We start from the raw sequence: 24906 nt of genomic DNA, 5'->3' as shown, positions 1-24906 counted from the left end.
CAGGTACTCACTGATATTAGGCAGCCTCTGGAGGTGTGAGTGGCACTCCTGGCTTTCATCACTCAGCAACACTCACTTGCACTTAAGTGATGGCAACTCAGTTCCAGCTCCTTCCAGGGATGAAGCAGGTGACAGGGCATCACCCTACTAAATGGATAATTGCTTTGGGATGGGGTACAACTACCACCTTTAGACTAATTAATTTTTTTCCTTTTGGCCCTTATTAACATAGCATGTTTTTCAACTTCTTCATTCTTCTTGGTTTCCTCTGCAGTTCACAACTTGTTCACCTCTTTTGGGGCCAAAATCAGATATAGTGCTGTATCTTGTCTCCCTGGTGCCAAGGAGAACTGAACAGTTAGTGTTCATGTCTTGGAGACATCTCTTTTTAATACATCTCAGGACAGAGTTTAGAAGAATCAGAGAATATGGTATTGTCACTACTACAGATGCAAAGGGATGCAGAACAAAGCTATTGCTCTTTTTCTTCTTTACCCTACATGAGTGAATCCAGATTACAACAGAAAAAGAACTGGAAGACCCTCATTAGCTTTCTTATGAAAAGCAGTATATTTATCTCTTTTTAAGTTAATCACATTGTGGAAGTTATCTTTCTGGTAGGCACCTACCTCATAAGAAGATAAAGCAGACGAATTATCTAAGAACACAATCCTGGTATTTGTTGAGAGAATTAGCACGAGGTCAGGTAGGTTAAGAATTTTAGTGTCACTTTAATTACCCCATTTTCCACTGGAAGGTTTAACATGCAATATCAAAAACCCCTTAAGCTGCAGAATTTGAGCAAGACCGATTTTAACTCCAGAGCAGCATCACATTATATGTATCTTGGAACTGTAAAGTTTAAAATTGCCGTTTTTCCTTCGGAGCCCAGGGTTTTGTACATTCTGTGATGTGCTCAGAACACACTGGCACAGTTATTCTCTGTTTAAGTAGTAAATCCTATCACATCCAAGCCACATGTTTATATTGGATACTTGCAAAATGAGAGATATTAAGTAACTAAGCCTGGTTTTAAAACTTTTTATAATACTTCACAGCACTGGCATTCCCTTAAGTAACCTCACTACCTTATGGTTGCTTCTATCCTTCCAATGCAATAGTCACAAATTCACCCTGGGAGCCAATAATACTGGATTTGAATGTGGGGAGTGTCAGACTGAATAATTTATTCCTCTGCATGCACTTGTCTTTCTTCACATTCAGGTTTAACTCTTTGGTAGCTATTGTGGTTGACTATTGATTGGGCTGCAGGTAGTGCAATCACCATTGCCAAGGATCTGTCATGCTGAGTTTCAGTTTGCCCTTTACTTCAGGCTCCCTTTCAGTAACTCCACACTCTATTTTATAGTCTCTAGTGTGCTTGTCTTTTCCACTGTACTTTGCACAGACACTTCATAAGCCAATCACAGTATGAAAGAAAGGTTGTTTATAGCCATAATTAGATTTTAATTTTGTAAAACAGGCCAGTTCTGCTGGACTGTAACCCACATGCTCATCACCAATGAGCTCTATCTAAGGTGCTCTTGCTCTGCATACTTGCAGGAACTCAAAGGGAGTTTCTTCACAGCTCCTGCAGGTAACAGATTAAAATCTAGTTCATGGCACAGTCTCGTTACTTGGAAGTAGCAACACCAAGAAGCACCTACAGGAAGGACAACATGCTGCTATCCAACTCTTCCAGCAGAACCAGAGCTCAGCAGAAATGAATAAAATTACTTAAATGCCCAAAATACTTTCCCTTACAAACCATGTCCTGAATCACAAATAGACCTTGTGGTACTGAAGATGGCACAACAGAGTCAGTAACAGAGGAGGCCCAGCATCAAGTGCTTCCATTTCACTCTTCTGTACTTTGAAATTATTAATGTGACTTGATCAGAGGAAAACCAAACCTCATTCCTGCTGACCAGGGCATGACTCCTTTCCATTTTAACAGATGGAGGCTCCCCTTGCATCTACTGAAAATCCCCAGTAGTGCCAGCCACAAAGGCCTCCACACTCCCCAGGACATCAGGATGCTGTAGGTGCTGTCCTAAGAACTACCTTGCCCAAATTCCTTCACCTTAATCACCATAATACTGCCACTCCCACACTGACTTCTTCAGCACAGCCATGAAGCCCTGTCCTCTTTGCCTGACGCTTTGACTCTGCTTTTGACCACATGTAGGCACATTCACAATCTCATATCTGATTAAAGCTTATGGCCCTTACCAGAGTACTTCACTCCTCTTTACAGTTTCCTGAGCTAAACTTTATCCTTTCTTAAAGCCCAAGTAGAAGACTGGCAGGACCTACCAGGTCATCTTCAAAATCACGAGGCTTTCAAAATCATACTAAAATTCTTATTTGGTGGTTGTTTTCTCAGTTTTGTAGGAGTCCCCAGCATCCCAAGTTTCAGATTTTTTTTCCTTCAAACATCAGAGCTACAAAAATTCCTTCAGTTCAGGATTTAAGAATACCATTAACAAATATAAGACATGTGGTAGAAACCTGAGTGATACTCAACAGTCTCAAGACTCAGCAAGATTAATGAAATCAATTTGTCACTCAAAAGATACTCTATCATGCTATCCCTATGCAGAATGGCAGATTTTTGTTTTTCCACTGAAGGTTTAGGTCATCCAGACCCAGCTGCAATTGGACTTTGGTATTATAATCCACCACTTCTTAATAAAAAGATAATGAAGGCAGTTATGATTGAGTTGCATGACCTATAACATATACTATGCTAGTTTATGAATACCTTCCAATCATGAAAAGAAGGAAAAGAAGAGAGGAATGTACTAGATAGCTGTAATCTCTAAGAGATATTCATGTGCTGTGTAATAATCTGCACTGATTATTTGCAGGTGAACAACGACCATCTCAGAATGGATTATGTCCTAAGTTTCAGTGAAAGCACAGAGCTTTACTAGCTTCAGAAATTATGATTATGCCTTGTGTACTTCTTTAGCTACAGTGTGTGACATAGAACAAAACCTACAGGTTGAAAATTTGGTGATATTAGATTTTTTCCTATTTTGGGTAATACTGGGTAGGCTGCTGGGCTAATGCAAGAGATAAGCAAGATTCACCTTTAAGCACACACACAGCATGACAATTAAAGTACCAATCAAAAGGCAAAATATTTTCCAAGCATCTTTGAAATTAGATAAAAACTACAGACTACTGCAGTAGTCACAAAACCTGCATACCTGCTGTCTAAGTCTTTCAAAATTTAAGGGCTGCAAATGTCAGGCTTAGTAAAAATCCAGCTCGCTACTGTTTAAATTTTTGCAAGACATCAGCATGCACAGAAACCCTCACAGATTTATCTTCTTGTGACAGGCAATCTGGCTTTAATGTCCCAAGTCTCTCTATACTTCCATTTATGATCAGTCAGCCTCCCCATATCAACAACTTTCTGATATGCTATATACTGAAGTTGCATTAAAAAGTAAGTAATCATATCTATTTTGATAAATCACACAATCAAGTGATTGTTTTATCCTTAAGATTCTTGAGCAATAAATTAAAATGAACAAAACAAACAAATTAGTGCTCCAGTATAATTCATATATTTTTATGATCCAATTCACACTTAATAGTAGAGATTCAATTCCTGCCTTTGGATATATCTCCATACTATTACAGTGCTGTATCATTCACCACCTGCTTCAGCAGGACTGCAAAGAATTATGAATAACAGGCAATGGGGAAATACTCTGTAAAAACCAGATTTTTCTTCTCTTGAGATACTGTCATTTACAAGGAATGAAAACACAGTTTAAAAAGAACATAAACCAATTATTCTACAAATATTTTATACTGTACACTAGTTTTAGCTAGGGTAGAGTTAATTTTCTTTACAGTGGCTATTATGGGGCTGTTTTGGATTTGTGCTGAACACAGCATAAATACAGAGATACTCTGCTATAATATAGAGACTTTTTGTTATTGCTGACCAGGCCTTACATAGAGCCAAGGCCTTTTGTGCTTTTCTTTTGGCAAGTAGATTGAGGGTGCCTGGGAATTGGAAGGGGATACAGCTGGATAGCTGACCCCAACTGGGATATCCAAAGGGATGCTCCAGACCATATGACATCATGTCCAGTATATAAAGTGGGGAGAAGGAGGAAGGGGGGATGTTTGGAGTGACAGGGTTTGTCTTCCTAAAGTCACTGTTACGTGTGATGGGGCCCCGCTCTCCTGGAGGTGGCTGAACACCTGCCTGCCCATGGGAAGCAGTAAATTAATCCCTTGCTTTGCTTTGCTTGTGTGCGTGGCTTTTGATTTCCCTATTAAACTGTCATTATCTCAGCTCATTAATGTTTTACCTTTTATCCTTCCCATTTTCTCCCCAGTCCGGCTGGTGGGAGAGTGAGTGGCCGTGTGGGGCTTGGTTGCTGGCTGGGTTAAACCACAACACACTGCTTCTGGTAAACAGAGGGAAGTGGAGAAATGCTTTATGGGTTTTTTAAATCATAGTATTTTATTGACTGTACTAGACCTAAAAGCTCAGTTTGACTGTAAAACTGCTTCAAACTATAAAAAGGATCTTTGTGGCTAAGGCACTTGGTGAATTCTCTCTTCGTATTTTATCAGCCAGGTACTAACTCTGGTAACCGTAGGAAATTACTTACTCTATTTTAGTGTTGCTAAATTCTGATGATTTCTGCTAGCTGAAAATTTGTACACCGCACAATAATCTCAACTCTTCATTTTATAAGCAGGATAGAATATTTTTTAAATCACTGAAATCTTTCCCAGCTTGCCCTGGAAGGATTACTTTAAAGATTATCTGCCCATTTTTCAATTAAAGCTAAACAGATAGTTTCAACTCTATCAAAAACAACACTACCATTCATGCTCTTAAAATCCCTAGTAAGCATATACCTAAAAGAAAACAAATCTTGCTTAGTTCTAAGTGTTTTGGAGTTTGTTGGTTTGTTGTTTATTTTTTTAATTGGTTCTTTGTTTGGCTGACTTTAAATCAAGCACTTCATCCCTAACAAATCAATCACTCAAGACTGTAGAGAGCTGAAGGGTTAAAACCATGTTCTCATAAGGGATAGCTAGAACTAAAACACTAGTTCAAATGAAGCATAAAGTATCCACTAAAAAATAAAAAATAAAAAAATAAAAAAAATACACAACTCTAAGCCGTTATCTTAATGTCTTAATGCTGCTATCAAAATACTAGGAAAAAATAAAACTGGCATAAACCTGATGAACATAAAAACTCAAGTGTAAAGGGGACAATGCTGAAATAATATTTTAGTAAGATTTAAAGTCAAATAAAAAAGAATAAATAATCTAGTTGACAATGGAGAGTGTCTAGGACTGGGTACAGTATGACACCCCAAAGTCCACGCAAGGATTCTGCTACCTTTTCCCATAGTGGTGAACACAGTGTTGGCTAAGTTAACAATTGGACTCAATGATCTTAGAGGACTTTTCCAAAAGATTTTATTATGCCATGGTATATTCTATTATGCTATGGTAGTCTTGCTCCATAAGAAAAACAAAAACAATTAGCATGTAATTATTAGCTAAGAACTGAAAGAATGGTGAAAAGAGTACTTATCCACTTTCCAGCTTTAAATCAATAAAATTAGATAAAATTAATTTTGTGTATGTCTCTCATTTAGATTAATTTTGACCTGATGCTGACCCCCATCCATTTTTGTATTCATTTAAAGCTTTGAAGCACTGTCACACATGCTAAGCATAGTGTCTTGCTGACACCTAAACAGCTGCCAAAAGATACACTGGGTCCATGATAGGCAACCCAAGGGAAAACCATCAAGAAAAGGAGAATAGACTACTTCAGTGTAATTTATCTGTAAGCTATGTGCACAGCTCCCCCACAAATATATATGTCATCTCTACTGAAAGAGGGACATATCTTGATGCTCTTGCCAAGTTCTCAGGGAAAAGCTTTCAATCAAGAACAACTGTAGGTCTGATAAAGTTTGTATCATTTGTCGTCTAAAGCCAGTTTCACCATCTTGGATGGAACAAAAAAATCTTGGGAGGATTTGATAAGGAAATAGCTGGTCTAAATACTGGAACAAAATACACCCAACTTTATTTGCAGAAATACTCAGACATGAAATATATCCGGTGAACACCATCAGCCATTAATGAACAATCCATTTCAAATGTGTTTTCAAAAACCAAGCTAGCATCATCTTAAAGGCCTCACCTAAACACCAATCTTAAAGGCCTCACCTAAACACCAATCTAGAGAAAAAGGATAAACAAATGATCACTTAGAAAATCTTTTAAAATTTCCCTTTCAGACACTTATCGAAAAAAAAAGCCAGGAGGAAGTGAGATAGAGATTTGAAATAGGTAAGAGTCAACTTTCACTGGCAGTGTAGAACCACCAGCAGTGGCTGTTTGGCTTACTGCATTCCTTTTCTATCTGTCACATACTAGCACCAGAAACACCAGAGGTGTGCTAGGGCTACTGGAGGTTACATCTACCTGCAGAGAAGCACACACAGATCTGTCTCAGAACTCATGAAAAGTCTAGGCTTAGACCATCCTCTGAAGTCTTTGGTGCCTAAGAACCAAAGAAGAGTGGCCCATGTTTGTGTACTGGGTATTCATGGCAAAGTTCTGCTACGGCTGAGGGGACTGCAGGAGTGGCTTCTGTGAGTAGCTGCCAGAAGTTTCTCCCATGTCCAATGAATCCAACACCAGCTGCCTCCTAGACAGACCCACTGCTGGCCAAGGCCAAGCCAATCAGGAATGGTAGGTACTGTCTCTGATATAACATATCTTTAAAAAGGAAAAAATGTTATTGCGCAGAAGTAATTTGTGGCCAGAGAAAAGAGACATGAGAATGTGTGAGAGGAACAGCCCTGCAGTCACCCAGGTACATGAAGAAAGCGGGGGGGGGGAGACGCTCCAGGTGCCCAAGATGAGATTCCCCTGCAGCCCATTGTGAAAACCATGGTGCAGCAGCTGTGCCCCTGGAGCCCATGGAGGTCCACAGAGGAGCACAGGTGCACCTGTAACCCATGGAGGTTCCTGGAAGGACATGTTGACGCATGGAGAGAAGAACAGGTTTCTCAGCAGGACTTAGTGACTCCATGGGGGACCCATGCTGGCTGGATCAGTCTGCTCCTGAAGAACTGCACCCTGTGGGAGGAATCCACATTCAAGCAGTTCACAAAGAACTGAAGCCCGTGGCAAGGACTCACGCTGGAGAAGTTCATGGAGAACTGTCTCCCATGGGAAGGATTGTGCACTGGAGAGGGGGAAGGCCTCCTCTCCCTGAGGAGGAAGCAGAGGCAGCAACATGTTTCTAATCCCCACTCCTGTTTCCCTGTGCTGCTAGGGAAGAGATAGGGAATTGGGAATAAAGTTAAGCTTGGAAGGGAAGAGAGGTGGGCGAAAGGTATTTTAAGATTTGTTTTACTTCTCATTATCCTACTCTGATTTTGATTGGCAGCAAATTCAATTAATTTCTCCAAGGTGAATGTTTTGCCTGTGACTATAATTGGTGAGCGATCTCTGCTTCTCCTTAGTTTATGAGCCTTCTGCTATATTTTCTCTCTCCTGTCTAGTTGAGGATGGGAGAGACAGAGAGGCTTTGGTGGGTGCCTGGCCTCCAGCCAGGATCAAACCACCACACCTAGACACATTACCTTTGTATCACTGGCAAGGATAACCACTGCTAATCTTCAACAGGCAAGTAAACCTTTACTGGGAAACACCATAAAAGCTGTCTCACCTGGTCTTCAAGAAGAATCAGAACCACACCAGCTTAGGCACAGAAGTGAGCCAGGCTTTCATTCTTTGCTTGCACTAAGAAAATTGCTGCTGCCACCTTTATCTGATAAAAACAGACCAGTACCCTGTTCTCCTGAAATGTGATGATGCTAATTCCTTATTCAGAGAACAAGTGCTATTTTCAGTTCTTCCACTGGGAAAAAAAACCCCACATGCGTATTTAAAAAAAACCCAAACCTCTGGCACCTAGCCATGACAAAGAGCCAAAACTAATATGATTTCCTACAAACACTGGAATGTACTCTGCAAAACAGCTACGGTCCAGTGCGTATCAACTGCTGGTGGCCTTCCCCTACAGCTAACTACACACTGCCCACATTAGCTACCAATCATTTCAACCTCAGGCAATGCACTGTTGTTCATTATCTCCACTTCTAGCTTTCAAGCATTTTATAATGAAATATTTTAAATGTTGGAGTCAGAATTTATTTCTTCTGATGCCTTTCAGTATGTTGAATTAAAGCATGCATAGACCTTAACCATCTGTTAGTTTAAACAAAGGTAGTTATCAAGTCATGTGAATGGAGGCTACTTGGAAAATAATGACAATTACAGTGAATTTCACTCACACCAAGTTCACAGTTCAGATATGAAGCTGTAAGAGGGTAAATAACTGCACTTAGCCAAAAATGGAATGCATGAGACTTACAAAGCAAGAGCATCTTAGTTCAAAACATGACCCCAAGCAAATACCAGGAATTATCTGGGAATCTATCAATCCCCACCCATATTTTGATCAGAGGAATAAAAAACAAAACAAAACCCCAAGTCACTAAAGAATAAGCAGGTTTGTCCAAGTGATGATCAAAATGTTTTTCTAAAACAGGCAAATACTTCAAAAAGCAAAATACTTTTAACTTACACAATCCTATACAGCCTATTACTCTGCTGAGCTTTTCATCAAGTTTCCAGGAGTGAGGATGATTACAGAGGAAGCCCACAAACTTTACTGACTGTAGGTGGCTAATCAAAGAGTGTCTACCCAACCAATCAAGGTGTAGGTATCTATTCAGCTGGCCTTTCTACAGACAACTGAGCTGCAGCTGGATGAGGCTGTGTGAACATGGCCCAAAACTACATGTTTAGACAGGCAAAAGATATTTTCACAGTGTAGACAGAAAAGTTGGATAAATCTGTCCAATGGCTGCCCATAGGTTGGATAAATCTGCCCATTGGACTATGGATCCCATCCACAGCACCATTAATTAGTAATGTAAAATTCCTGAAGAGAAAGTACCAAAATCTGAATAAAGTTTTCAAGGTTAAAAACTCTTATCTAGATGGAAGCCTTTTCCTTACTAGAACAGCTTGGCATTTCTGAATGCTAATACAAGCGTGAGAAATACAGGTTTGTAATGAGCATTGCTTTAGTCTTCAAAGCAGAGTGTCACTGTGGAGACACAACAAACATAATTCTTTATTTCATGCAGCCTGCTGTACTCCTGGCCTTCGAATACCTGTGTCCTATCTCAGTTTGCAATGATAAACATAACGGGTTGATTTTGTCACTTCTGCCTACATCCATTTGCTTTTGTAACCGAGTAATTTTTGTTGACAGGAAGAAAATCAAATGTACATCATTCCTCCAGCTGAGCCATCTGAACTTCAACAAGTACAAATACTCACATATCAGCTGAAAATTGCAGATTTTGTTGCCCAGAAAAAAGGTGAAGAAAGCCAGATTGCTGTCAGTTTTCACTAATAACTAAGCTAAGTGGAATTGCTTTCCACATTATCCTCCTCCTGCTGATCAGAAGCCAACTGTTTCACCACAGAGGTGCACACATGTGGTTGATCACTTCAACTCAAGACCTGCAGCTCAGGATGTGACTTCATGGTCAGCTGAACAGAGATGAGGGAGGGCTACAACCTACAATCAGAGGTAGTGGCTCCTCACACCCACCCCCCTCTCTAACTACTCACTGTCACCTGCTGCACTAGCATCCATGGTGAGCCACAAAGGTGAGATAATCTGCCCTTTCAGTACAGGTCTGCAATGTGCAAAAGGAACTCTAACAGGCCGGAAAGACAGAGTTTGTTCTCTGCTTAGAGAACAAACCAATACAGGGTAAAACAAAGAAAAACCAATCAGGAGACCCTAAAGGCCTATTTCCACTTTCTTCCTCTTGAAGAAACTATCACAGTGCCCTTCCTAAACTGAAATGAGGTGCCAAAATGACACAAGGGAAAAGCTTATGCAGCACAGCCCCATATGATAGGAACAGTGAACCTTATTCCTAAACAAGGGCTCATGACTCACATTCATTAAATTTGTCCTACTGACCTGCTTCAAGTATTGTTTTTGCAGCAGAACCCATGTTCCAGAAAATGCTGCCAGCCAAAGGCCATCTTCACCTGCCAAATGAGTTACAACTGTGGTGTCTTGGTTTTTTGCATGAAAGTGCTGACAGATAAAACCACTAAATCCCTGTCTCCCTTGACTCAGTGAGAAAAATGCCATTAGCTTAATGCATTTTAGCCAAAGGTACTTACAAACATCTGAAAACACCTGGGGGGTAAAAAGTGGGAAAGGCCACATTCTGTTGATGTAAACTCAGCAGAATTGCTTGGCACACAAGTAAACATATGATGAGTCAAAAAGAAAAGCCAGCTAACTAAGGATAAAGCAAATATAAAATAACAGCAGCTTACCTTTTGAGGTGGTGGTCCGTGGTCATCCAGATAAGTGGAATTTCCTACAAAAATAAGAAGGATGGAGATAAACAAAAGCCATCCAACGCAACTTCCAAACTTTCCAATTCATGGAACCAGTACATCTCTATCCCACAAGTTTTGTGGTGTCAAATAATTAAAGGAAAATAAATTCCCTCTGCTTTAATTTTTGATTAACAAATAATCTATTTGACTACATTTGTAATACATTAGATGCACATTGCCATTTTACAAAAAAAAAAAATTACATGCCCCAAGGTAGCTTTAATGAATCAATCAGTATTCAGTTATTTGTATGACAAAAAATTGCCAGCTGCATCCTTGTACATTTTGAGCAAGTGAGCATGGTTAACTTCAAAAAGTTTTCTTAAATAATCAAGTATCAAAGGCCTTTATCAAATTTTGGTCTGATGGAACTGACAAGCATTCACTTCTCTCTCTTTTAACTGTATTTTTCCCAACCTCCAAGCTACTTTTTTGTTCCTAAACAGCACTGATCGAATGGGAGTGGTATTCTCATGTAATTGCACCTGCCTTTTCAAGATGTTTGCTAAATTCAGACAAAGCTTCAGGGAAAAAAAAAGCGCTTCTAAACAAGTTCACCCTTCTTAGCTACAATAAAAAGATAACAATTTCAGACTTTTTACCTCTTCCTTACTAACACACTCCCCCACACACATAAGCTGTCTTCTGTGACTGCACCTCCCGAACCCTTCTTTATTTTAATACCCTAAAAGTATTAATCATGTGCTTTCCCAACACCTTCCAGCAGATAATGAAACCTTGCAGCAAGCCTAAAATTTCCCCTTGGGCCATACATGCCTCTCCTCTCAGTCATGCTCCGACCAAAGACAGAAAAAATACCTCTGCTCAAACCATACATCAGTATGGACTATGAGAATTAGTTTTACAAGTACCTACTAGACATCCTAAAGGCACATGGAAGAGGACTTTAAAAAGCTTGTTCTGCTCATGAGCTCCTGGGGCATTGAATAGGCAACAGGAACACAGGTTAGTGGGATAAAGCATAATTCAGAACCAAAGGGCTTTTTTCTTTACGATCTGGCCAAATCCCTCGTTTCTCCAAGTGCCAAAACCTGCCTCCCAGAGGTGTCTGCGTCTGACTGTTACAGTTACAGAAAAAGGAGATGAAGCTTTAGTGTGGAATATTCAATAGCACCCACACCAGTGCTGGGGGCTGGTTTCAGCAGGAAAAGCAAGGGGCTGGAAGTGGAAGGGCCACCAATCCCTTTGCTGGACTCTGGGAGAGGCAGCCACCACCTGGATCACATCATCTTGGGGTGAGAGAGCCTGCAGATCACCACCACTGCCACAGCATGATGAACTTCTATGTGCAACAAGAAATTGGGATTACTTCTCTGAAGTACTTTGCTTTCTGCTTTTCCAGCACATGTTACAAAGCCATGAAAATTTCAGTCAAAAGGCTTCCAACTCATCTAAAGGGAAGTCCCAATACCCCAAATACATTTTTACAGATGTATGTACCTTGATCTTGCAAGAGTCTGTGCAACTAAAAAAGCCTGAACAGTAACTTTTTTACGGTCCTCTGAAATCACAGATCATCTTCTGAAGCATACCAGAAACTCATCTCTCTATACATTTGACACAAATACCCACCCTTTGAACAATCCAGTAACTTAATTTAATGCCATAGATAATACGGCTGATGTCCTACATTCAGGACAATTTCTTTATCCATCCCTCTCATATGATTCTGCTCGCTAGGGAAGAAATTCAGCTCCCAGACTGCTAAAAGAGTTGGCAGTCTGGTTTTCTCTTGCAGTAGCTACTCCACACACAGTGACATAGAATTGAAAATAAGCATTTTCAAGCATTTCTCCTCCCACTTAATCTGGGATGAGAGCAAGGAAAACTTCTCATTCAGAATTTACCTTTCCTGTAGAACCAGGCTGTTGCTAGTTTGCAGCAGCTTTCTCCTCTTTGCAATTTGGCAAGCAGAAAGATTGATACTTATTGATAAAAACATTCCTTACAGTTTTCTCATTGTGTCAGGAAAACTGTTTCATTTTGATACCTAACAAAAAAGTGATGTTTGTTGTCTAAGCAACCTATCACACTAGAGAAGTCATAAACATTAGATGAAAGCTACTAATTTTAAAAAAAATTAGCAAAACTTAAGTTTCATAATTGGTTTTAAAGTGGTAACAGGAGTAACAGTTTTTTCTCGTGTCTCCCCAAAACAAATGCAATTTATGCTTACCTAAATAAAAAGGAATATTAATTACATATGTATTAACTATCTTTACCAATCACCTATCACAGCCAATTTCACAGTAGAGAAGAACTTGAATTACTAGTCAGGAGTTTACACAGCATCTTATAGTGCAGCATCAAGAGTGTCAGAATTGTATCACAGAAACTTTTTTGAGATATTTCATAAAATTAAAGAGCTTATAACTAATTTCACCTCTCTGTGTCAGTAATGGATGTTCTTAGTACGGAGACTGCATTCTCCTTCCTTGGAAATTTTCAAATTATCAAAACGACATGGAAATATCTCTAGCTTTGAACATATGCCTTGTAGATTTGATTTCAGTAATCAAAATGTTGTTTTTTCACAGCACAGTCTAGATACTACTGTACCCACTTACAACACAATAGTAGAATTATAGGCCATTTTAGAATACTTGTTTTCACAGCACTTGCATGCTCAAATTCAGAAGCTACAAACTGACAGAAACTAATTGCCAGGGCAGCACAAGTGAAGGAGGAAACTGAGTATCGATTTGAAACCTGGTCAGAATTACTCACAAGGAGCAGGGGAAGGAAAGCTGCAGACAGCCCCCACTGCTCTGCAGTGCCCCACACTCCATGTGCAGAGCTGGTTACTGTCCCATGGCACAGCTCTCCTCCTGCTCCCCAGGCACCTGAGCCAGAGTCAATCTCAGTGTCCACAGGTTGCCACATCAATTTAACATTCTGAATTCTTTTGGGTTCACGTTTTAATTGTGAAATTTTTTTTCAGTAATAAAAGCAAAACCCTTTGCTGCATGATTTATACCATACACTAAGCAAAACACACTAAAATAACTCCACAAATCCAGCTGCAATGGAGTGCAGCAGCAGCAGCCTGTGAGCTACACCAGCCAGCTCCTTAACCCCATGAAGGCCAGCAGTGCCCTCACTGATCACTGAATTACAGACCTCAGCTTGCTTTCCCTCTGTCTGCAAAAATGGGGCCACACTACAGGAACCATAATGCATTCAGAAATGTAATAATGAAAAACGGGCATCTATGCAAAAGGCCGGAAAGAAAGAGGATGACTTTCTAACACAAGAGGAAATCTTATTAAGCATTACTACCAGGATGGGTGTTTGCAAGTTTTAAAAACTTAAACAGGGTGCCACTTTTACACATAGGGCCACTTTTCAGACAATATATATCAAATTAGGTTAGTTTAAAAACAGAAGAAAAATTCAGCATTATAGAAACTGCAACCACTGGAAAGTACAAGGTAAAGCCAATCCATGAACTACCAGCTACTAACGGCTGACATAGTAGGAGCATTGCACAGTAAAAATCAGACTTAGGCTTGTTAATGCAATTGTAATAAACATTTGAGGTTAGGTACAATGCTTTTGGTATCCATTCCTATATAAGGTGGAGAATATTATTTTACAGCTTTTATATGCCATGGCACAGACAACATGTGCTTGATGTCACTACGTGCCACAAGAAGAGAAGAGGCTTTTTGTGGTAGAAAAGGTAAAGTGACAGAAGAGAGAATCATCTTTCCTCACTAGGAACCTTGTCCATTGCCCCAAAGCAACCGATGGCATTAAATTATTAGGATAACTTCTTCCAACTCCTTTAATAAAGCTCTAATAAAGGCATCATTGCTTTTTTTCTGCTAACAAGATTATTTTAGTTTTTCTGTTTTGGTTTTTTCCCCTTGGAGTATTTACTCTTCAAAAAGGAAATTTTCTGCCTTCCTGTAATAGCACAAAAGTCTAAGGCATTAGAAACAAGTCAGACAAAATAATCAAGTCTCAAAACAAGTGGTATTACACATTCCACAAACACTTGGGCTGGCTGAACATGTCTCCTCCACACTCTGCCAGAAAGGATAAAAAAAAAGAGTCAGCTTTAGTATAGAAAATGTTGAATACATGGAGGCAGTCCAGACTTTTCCATAATTCATTATCTTTGAGGTTAAGTGAATCAGCTGTATGCAAAATCTTTGGGGAAACCTTGTGGTTATGTTCCTTTCTTCTTGGAATCACTGAAGTGTGGGGGTTTTGCTTGAAACAAGCCAAGTTTAAAGAGAGAAAGATGGTCAGTCAACCAGAATTAAGGACAAATATTGCTGTGTACAGTTCAGAACCACAGATAATGAAAGTAACTGCAATTCTGGAAAAACACCTTTTTCAAAAAATACTGGAGAGTACAGGAATAGAAGTAAACGGACTTAGGCATGAACTGAAGACCCTTTGATAGCAACTGAAACAGTGTGACTCTACTTGAACAGTTCAGATATCCCATAGAAAGAACTGTGAAAAGATAGGGAGAGAAAGCCAACACTGAAAATGTGGAGCTTGGATTATTTTTCTGGAGCAGGGTTTTCCCTTGTAGGGAATCACAAGCAGCAGCCTAAGGGAGCTGGGACCCAGCTAAGGCCAAATTTAATTTGTCTTGTGAAAATCCTTCTTTGTTCTTTTCACTTGGTCACCACCTCAAGCTTCCAGGCGCCAATACAACCTCTACTGGCAAACAATCCCTTAGGCCCTCTGATGTTTAAAGGAAAGGAACAGTTTAACAGCTGCCTGAAGAGCCTTCTAGTCTGGAAGTCAGACCCTGAAGAATAATTTCCCCACCAAGCCCCTCTAATCATTAAGAGCTGCACCTTCAAAATAAACTGAAGTGCCAGTGAGTTATTAGAAGATGATAAATTCTGCTGTGCTTCCTTCTTTATTCTTTTTCCCTCCCAATTAAGCAGCGGACACACTTAGAAATTTCATGGATATTTCTACATCTGAAACAATATGATTTTCTTAGTCATCATGTCTTGGAGCCCTCTGTGGTCCAAAGGCAGGAAGGGAGTTAGGAACTAGAACTTGAAAACTAGCAGATTAGCAGAATGATGTTGCCCACAGCTCAAATCAAACCTAACAGGAAAAACACTGCTAATGCTGAGGTAGCACAGCCACACCAGCTTTCACAAAGGAAAGTTTTCACAGAGGTGGACAGAGAACATAAACACAGCAAAACATAGCAAAACCTCACTGACCATTCTGCACTGGAATACAAAGTAATTTATTGTCCTTTCTTCCATTACATATAAAAAGCTGCATACCTATAACTAGCTTCCTCTGTGCAAGACTATACTCCTATAAAAATTTTCATTTTTAACCACAAAATAGTTAAAGTAAACATTATTTTTTAAAGAATTTCAGCATTTTTTTTTTCTTTTCTTGCCTTCAAAATAATTTTGGTTATTTTAAAAATAATATATTCAATAAAACCAACTAACCACAACAACAAAAGCCCACCTACAGCCAAAAAAACAAAACCAAACCAGCACCAAGTCCACATTCATTTCACTCTACATCACTCCACACAATAAAGGAAAAAAGCTGGAACATGACTAAAATACCTATTTTGCTTTATTAACCAGTGACCTGAACCCTAGAAATTATATAATTCATCCTCATCATTATATAATTCATATTTGATTACCTACAAGTTTTTTACTTCTAACACAATTAGGAGAGAAACTGGCACATTTAAGGAGAGTTTTGAAAAATTTACTGACAATTCTGCATATATGTTATATATGAAAGTACCACTGGAACACAGGATATGAAGGGTTTGAATAACAGGAGGTTCTAAAACAGTATAGGATATAAAATCCATTAGATGAACCTCCTCTTGCAAAGAAAGGAGACTGCAGAAGACAAAGTTACTCCAAAATCACAGAATTCAGAATGCTCTCTGAATTGTGAGCATTTAAAAATGTACAGACAGGCGTTTCATTTAATTGTTTTGTCAATAAACTGCTTTATTAATACTGGGGGAAGGAAGGGGGAAAAATTAACATTTAATCAATAAATAAAACAGCCCCACCAGGTACTTTCCTGCACACAAAGGAAAAGCACATATACAGCTCTACTGAGACACTGCAGAGAAAACCTAATGACTAAAAAAAAAGGTGCCATTAAGCCAAACTACTGCAATTTTATTTTAATTCATTTTGCTATGTAAACAAAGACTGTGATCTATCTTTGTGGCCTAGCAGCTCTTTACTAAATGCACTTCAAAGACCCATTAACTTGTTGCTAACTTCAGTCTACTTTTCAGATAGTTCTTAAATTCAGAATTCTGTTCTCACACAGCAAGTGGGCACAGATATATATATAAATATGGTGTCCTTTTTTTTCTCCTGAAATATTTTTATTTTATCTTCTGTCAAAAAACGTGCCAAATATTTTGTAATGACTTCTATTCTTTTCTTAATTTCCTCAGCAAGACTTACCTTAACTAAATGCAGAGTCAGTTCTATAAATACACACAGGTGTTCCTGAGGGAAAAAAAAAATCTCTCGAGATGTGTGGTCAAAGAATACCTACAGCTACACAGCCACCAACAAACCTGTTGAAAATTTAAAGGGGCAAGTTGGGAAAAGATCACAGTTCAACAGCTGAACTGCCATCCACTGAAATAACACAGACACACACTGGTCACTGACTTCATTTCTTCAGCTGGACAATGTGAGAATAATAATGGACACTGTATGAAATTATTATGGCTGAACACAAAAATGATCAGAGTAGAGCAGAAACCAGCAAGTTAGAGAGTAGTTAGAAACATCTGACAGTTGTAAATAAGCTTGACTCCATGACATCCAGGTAGCATTCTTGAGAACCTGCCTGCAGAAGGCTGCAGTAACAACTACCTGAGTATTAACAGGGATTGGATGACTCAAAATATGGCTGAAAGAAAATTCTCTGAAATTAGCTATCAAAACCCAACACTCTTAAACCGGAAACAGAAAAATGTTGCCACAACCAGGGGATGAAGACTGGACAGCACTGAAGACACCTAAGAGGAAATTAGTCAAGCATCTGCCAGCAATGACCCAGGTGTTATCATGCTGCTTTAGAACCAACAGGCAAATTAAGCCAGGTCCTATTCCAGCAATATTTCTTTTTAATGATTATCTCCTTTTTTTTTGTTTGTTTTTAATCAGGCAAACTTCCCTTGAGCGTTCTTCTGGATCCTATTACTCAATATTCTCATCCATTACTTGAAAGATGCATTAAAGAGCACCGGTATCAAATTTGATAACAAAACCAAATGAAGGGACTTAAAATCTGCTGAAACTCTGAGGAGAACAGAAACATACTGATCCTTTAAAGCAATGGTCTGAAAATACAAGATACAATCCAGTAAAAACAAGCATACAAATTTGAACTTGGAAAAGGGCAACATCTTCATAAAAGCAGAACGGAAACTAAGTGCAAACTGCAGAAAAGAGCCATGATGGGAGGTGAAAATCAGTTCCCCTCCTTTGGATTTCTTTGAGCACTCTGTGAAAGTTTTTCAGGAAGATTGTTCCACTCCAGCTGAATGTATAGAGATAGTTCCACTAGCTTGGTAAGAAGTTCATTTTAATTGATTGTCGCATGACAAAACTTTTTAAGACTTAGGATGACTCAATTTTCTCCTTTTCCTCCCAAGTGAGAGATAACTGCATTAATATTTGCAAGCCATTTGACTTCTTGAGAGAAAACTGCTTTCCCCAGTGCTGTGCAGAATGCAGGCACAGCAGAGGGGAAATACATGCATGATGCAGAGGAAGAAACTCCATGGGAGTGATGGTGGCACGGCCACGGTACTTCCCCTTTCAGTGCACACATTCTGCCACACAGGAACAGCACAGCCAGCACAGGAGACCTCCCTCTCTCTGCACAGCTGAGCTACAGGGCTGCAAGTCCACAGATGAACCTTGTCTTTACAAGGCTCCCCTTCCCAAAGTGATGACACTGAGGCTGAGGGATGGACATAGTACATAATGATGAAGCTTCAATGAAGACCTTGTCAAGTGCAAGGCCTCCCAGTCTCACTTCATTCTGCCACTCATGCTACAAACTCCAGGGTATCTGTATCTGACCAGACACTTTCTCAGATGATACCAGTCAAGAGTTTCCTCTTACATCAGTGCCAGACATCAGCTCTGCTCTTTCACATGATGTTTTTCCAGAGACAAGAGTTTAAATAATAAAACTTAACCCAACTTGCAAGCTTTACTCCTGTCTGCTGCATTTTTGCAGATATATTTCTGTCCTTTCCCCCTGCACAGGCAATCTTGGCAAACAGCAAGTCAATGAATGTTGGAAAACACCCAGCTGGCAAGTCACCAGTTATTCAAGGAAGACTTTTATTACTATTATTAGTATTATTAAGAACTACACTGCAAATGCTATCCAGAAGGAGTGGTTTGTTGGGTGTTTGGTTTGAAGTTCCTGTCCCTGGAGGCACATTTCCGAGAAGCTGCCTAGGTCTGTGGTCTGACCCCAGCAGCACCTTCCTAGCAGAGAAAAAATGAACACGCTTCACAGAATATTGGTCACATAGATCTCTAAAAGAATTATTCATATTTTTATTGTGCTGAAGCCAAATGAGTTTTCCTTGCGTGTGCTTCTCACAACATCTGAGTCATATAGTTGCTATGATTTTGTCACACATCTTTACAGAGGCAGCTGCATTTAGGAAAATAGACCCCCCACACGAGGTAGCCTGACAAGATTGAGCTGTATATCTGTTTTGCACTTTCTCCATAATTCAGGTTCTTTTAGTATCTGATTTTAAAAGGTACAAATTAAAATTTTTAAAAAGAGCCTTTTTACAAGTCTATCTCCTTTTCCTCCTAACCAGTTTTTTATGCCACAGGAGAACCATTGTACAACTCTACCATATACTTATATGCCTCCTGAAAAGCAAGAACATTCTATGTAAGAAGCAGCTATCTTTGTATTGCTTTCTTTTCTGAATACAGAATTAAAAAAGAAAAAAAAAAGAACTACAAATTGTTTAATCATTATTAACTTCCCATCCTCCACGGTCTTAAGAGACACAAAATTAGAAGTAGCATTTCTTGCCAAGTCTGTTAAGATGCCTATAACTGCAAAATGGAGCATATAAGTAGGTCAGATAAGGAACATAATGTACCTAAATGAGCTATTTCTTCTTTATGACACATTAGCATAAAATTTTATTAATCTCTACTAAATAAAATACTACAGCTTCAGATGGCTTTCGAGACTTCAACATGATTTAATAGAAATATTTTCCATTACTATAAATCCTTTGGCCAAACTACTCATTTTTCACACTATCCAGCTTCTATTCATGAAGACATTTTAACTCCTCCCTACCCCAGCCTCAAACAGATGCATTTGAGTGACACAAAGACTTCTCAGTGAAGGAGTTTTGTATTTTTAGAATTTCGGTAAAGAAACTGCACATTCAAAAACAAGGGATGAGATTTAGCAAGCAAAGTGGATTGCACTAGACTTAAACCTGCCTTTCTATTTCAGCACCCTTTCATCTCCTGCAACTGTAAAAGTAGAGGATTAACCCCATTCTTGCCATTCCAAACCCTTGCAATACACAAGTTCCACTTTAGATTTCAGCCTTTACTGAGAAGAATCTTTTTGTTACACGGACTTCGGTAACTTAAAAGGTAACTTAAAAGGTACCTTAATAGGTGACTTAAAAGTCAGTATTTCATGAAGTACTTTCTTCCTCTACAAGGCACTGCAAGACTCCAGCACAAACCGTATCATTTATGTCTAGAAATATTACCTTTTCTGCCTTTAGCCTCATTTCTCATGATCTTAAATAAGATTTCTACCCATTTATGTATGAGTGGATGATAGACTGATTTGTAAACATTTGGTAGGATGCCCTATGGAAAAAAAAAAGGAATTAATTGTTTTGCTCTTCAAAATCTAATCATTAGTGTCATCATTACTGCAGCTGAGGACCCACTATGTATAAACCAGGATTACCTGTGTGAAAGACACTACACAGCCCTCATGAGTTTCATCAACTCAGGCATATCCAACAGTAAATACAAACACATACCAATTTAAAACAGCAAAAGTTTGGCTATCCATTTTTTGATAAGCATTTTGTATCTTTCAATTTTCAAAAGTTTGAGTGAAAACCTTTAGAAGACAAGTTTTGAGATGTATTGATTAATTCTTGATGCCTTAAGCTCTCCAGTGATTAAAACAGCATTGTGAAAGTGTCAGCAATGGCAGGTTCTGCATTGACATCATTATGTGGACACATGGTAACTACACTTCTAGCAATGCCATAAAACTACAGCAGCAGACCAAGTGTCATCAGCCTCCACACAAGTCTTCAAATCAGTTTTATTTCTCTTGTGCTCTCTAGCTACTGTGGAAAGATTTTCACTTTATATATTTACTCCTAACCTAACAGAGAAGAGCTCAAACTTGCTAAGGCAACTAAGAGGATCTAAAATGTATTTGCACTCACTGGAATGACTGTTTACTTAGGACTACTCTTGGATGCTTTGACCGCACTCATGAACTCTGAGTTGCAAACATTCACTACTGGTAACAATTACCTAGGCGTGCTCTTTCTTTTTATATCATTTTCCTGTGTTTTATTTAGCTTGGAGAACCACATCAGGATGTCACCACTAAGATGTGGCAGTTTAATAGAGCTCTAACTGCCACTCACCAGGCCTCCTGCAGACAACGTTTCTTACAAGAGACATCTTAAAATATATGAAAAACATCTGTGCCATGTAAACTATGACAATACAGTAGTCATTATCTAAATTCAACTTCTCAATGTACACAGGGATGAAAGTAATTTTCTTTTTACTATATCTACATATAACTAGCTAAATATATAAATATATATATAAGCAACAACCTCTGCTTTGCTTCAGTGGTTTGGAGACTTCTATACAACATTAAATTAGTTGTTTCAAAAGTGATAGCAAAGGTATTCACATTGTCACATCCTACAGATCACTATAAATTAGATATACTATTATATTATGTATGATAGATACACTATTATATTATGTATAAATACTATTATAATAGATATACTATTGTATTATGTATGGCGTAACATTTTAAGGACATGCTTGTCAACCTTTTGTTTAAGAGTAAAAATGATTTTCTAATGCCAGAACTTTACAACAATGCTTTTTAATTTTTGCTGAAAGGTTAGAATAGGCTTCTTGTTCTAATCATACAGCAGGCAGAGTGGTGTTATTCTACATTTCACAGGGTAATTTCAGCAGGAGTATTTAATTTCTACAATTTTCCATTGAGTTTGGCTGAGATAGAAAGTAAAGAAATTGCAGCAACTGAAATCAATGTTCAGATACATGAAAAATGCAATCCTTTGTCCTTTATTCTGTATTAGATTCTACATTTCTCTCAAAGATGACATAAAAAAAGATAGGGAAATCTACCTAGAGAAATATAATCTAAAGAGTTGTTTATATTGGATTACATTTAAAAAAAGCTTGAAGACCCTCTAGAGCTAAGCCAGTCTACTGTTTAATGCTATCTAACTGTCAACAGCAACTGCGGTACTAGGAAAAGGTTGTTATTAACTACTATTTATATAGAATATACTTAAAATATTAACCAAAAAATGTGTCCTCTCATTTGTATCCCCAAGGATGCAAGAAGAATACAAAAAAATCATATACAAATGTAACACAAGAAACATCCTCTCTCCTATTACAAAGTTAGAGTTGTGATTTTCAGCGCATTAGAAGCTTAAATACAAACTTACATACAATTACAGATCAATTCACACTTGCAAGTTATGTGTTTCCTTAAGTAAAAGCATTCTTACATGGCAAGAACATCCAGATCTCACTCATTATTTTCTTATGGCTTTGTCTTCCTTCTCATTGGATTTCTGTCCCTTTACAGATTAGGTTCTCTAAGTATTCCCGCAATTGGTAGCAAGTAACTCTGAAGTTAAATTATTGAGTTCCCCAGGCAACAACAGATTGCAAAACTGACATCTAAGTAAGCCCATCTAGGATGCAGTCTTCACTCAGGAAATATATTCACACAAGCACTGCAGAACCAAAGTCAAACCTCATTCCATGTATTCAAGTGTTCACTGCTCACAGGTTTTGTTTGGTGATCTTTTTTTGTATTTTTTACTGGGTTCTTTGTTGGTCTGGGGTTTTTTAATTCTTGCGGTTTAAAGCCAGGTACTTAAAAATTAAGGAACCTAGCATCACCAGACATAGAAAAAAATGCTCTGCAGTGTAAAAGCCATGAGAACACACAAGCAGTTATGGGGATGGCGCCTGCAGTTCTGGCATTAGTTATTCACAGAGAATTTAACACTTCTCTAAGTTGTCCTGACCTCTGATTCAAAGATGGAGCTACCTTCTGAAGAATAAGGAACTCTACCCTATGAATAGACTCCTATGGGAAAGATTCTTGAAAAAAAAAACCAAAAAACTCAAAAATCAGTATAATGCCAACACCAAATTTGCTTCCATCTGATCACAACCTCTGCACTCTAAAAGAGCACATCCAGCGGACTGCACTGCCACAGCAATTTGCTACCCTGACATGAACGTGAAATACCCTCTCAGCAAAGCTGTGGCAGTTTGCTCTGGGCTTCTGTGTCTTTTGGCCTGACTACTCTCTAGGCTTTGGGACACGTGTCAGGACTTTTGTGGCATTACTTTCCTCTTTAGACCTCAAAAATTCATCTCAGACTTCCTACCACAAGTCATTTTGTTCCAAGTCTTGACATCCTTATGGATCCGCTATCGGCAGCTCTCATGCTATGGTCAGCCAGTGTCAGCTCCTCAGCTCCCCTAACTCCAAACAAAATACAGCTGTGAAAATACCTCCTCTCTGCTGCCACTGCAGCTTCACACAAGCTGTTTAAGAGGTCTCCACTGTTTTCTTCTCGTTTCCCACAGCAGTTTCCACTGTATTACATTATTTAACAATCAAGAGTCCTCCAGAATTTTTGTCAAACTCTAAGAAAAAAAGTAATTCCCCTAGCTGCTTTTTCAAAAACAGTACATTATTTTTTAATAAAATTAGAACAAACAGATAAAAAAGACAATCCAGCCATAGACATATTCCTGACATGGAAAATATGCCAGCCTAAATTATTGAAAATTAGAAAGCTGAATATGGAACCTTAAGAAGGTAAAAACTGAGGTAGAAGACTTGAAAAAATGCCAGGGCACTGGGATTACCCATACTTGTATTTCAGAATACACCAGTGTATTTACTCAGGCTGAGACTTGAGTTTGTAGCCAAGGCACAAGCAATAAAGCGCTTCAAATGACTTGACTGGGCCCAGAGCTCCTACTCCCATGCCAGGCAGCTTTCCTTCCTTCTTTGCAATCCTCCCTCAAATGAGACAAAACAGTGTCATCATTTCAAACATCTCTAATAGCAATTTTGTCTTCAGTCATCCTTAAATAGAAATTATTGTTGATGTATTTTGTAAGAGTAATAGAAGTGAACCATTATAAAAGTTCTGTGATGGGTTACTTTTGTAATAGTAACCAGTAATAGCTCCTGGAAAGACATGAGAGGAGCTGATATTGTATAATAAGGTCTGCACCAGCAATGCTTGCAGGACTGAGCCTTAAGATTAGCACCTCTTTGGAAAGAGGATACAGCCTTCTGACACACTCATGTAGGGCCCAGCACTCACTAACTTCACTATTAACTACAACACATGATGTTTCCAACATCCCCAAAAGTTTACTATTCATTTATTTAAGTCCAGGACTTTATAAACTCATACACTCTTGACTCTTTCATTGGCACGTAAACAAGCAATGCATTTAGCTCCAAAGGAACCCTGTAATATAGTGCCATTTTAGATCATGGAAACTTAAAGAAAGAGCCATAAATAGAGTGCCATCAGCTGGAACATGCATTGAGTGAGCACAAACAGGATTTTGCATATGCAGCTATATGAGGCGTATATAAAACTACAATTTTACAGCAAGACAGGGAATCCTACACATCATCCCAAGTTGAAACCTGGGTGGTTGTGTCACTTTTGTTTTTTAAACAAATGGCCTGGTACATGAATCACAGCATGAAACACACACACCATCATCCCACCCCCCCTTAATAAAACCAAAAACTCTAGAGCTTGACAGCGAAACTAGGAAGACCAGTTTTGTGCTCATATATCCTTTCTGGGTTTGATTTGTTCATTGTTCCTCTCCTTCTATATCACCTGCTATTTTAGAAGTGTGTCTTTATTATAATGGAATCATATTCTACATATAATCTTGACTGGAAGAAAGGGAATTTTGCATTGATTCATCATGTCATATTAAGCTACTGCATTTCTGCTTGGCCTGGGAAGGATGCCAG

The 24906-nt window shown here is 38.7% G+C and overlaps 1 protein-coding gene across 1 annotated transcript in view; it reads right to left on the bottom strand.

The window, feature by feature from the left end:
- UST (uronyl 2-sulfotransferase) overlaps positions 1–24906 on the bottom strand; it is a 153748-nt gene that overhangs the window by 87504 nt on the left and 41338 nt on the right. Inside the window, exon 2 of the mRNA XM_054629704.2 lies at positions 10459–10502. Coding sequence (XP_054485679.2) covers positions 10459–10502 — 44 coding nt within the window. The remainder of the gene's footprint in view (positions 1–10458; positions 10503–24906) is intronic.

Source organism: Agelaius phoeniceus, chromosome 3, assembly GCF_051311805.1.
Source record: "Agelaius phoeniceus isolate bAgePho1 chromosome 3, bAgePho1.hap1, whole genome shotgun sequence".
Lineage (NCBI taxonomy): Eukaryota > Metazoa > Chordata > Aves > Passeriformes > Icteridae > Agelaius > Agelaius phoeniceus.
This window is presented reverse-complemented; position numbering and strand designations above follow the sequence as displayed.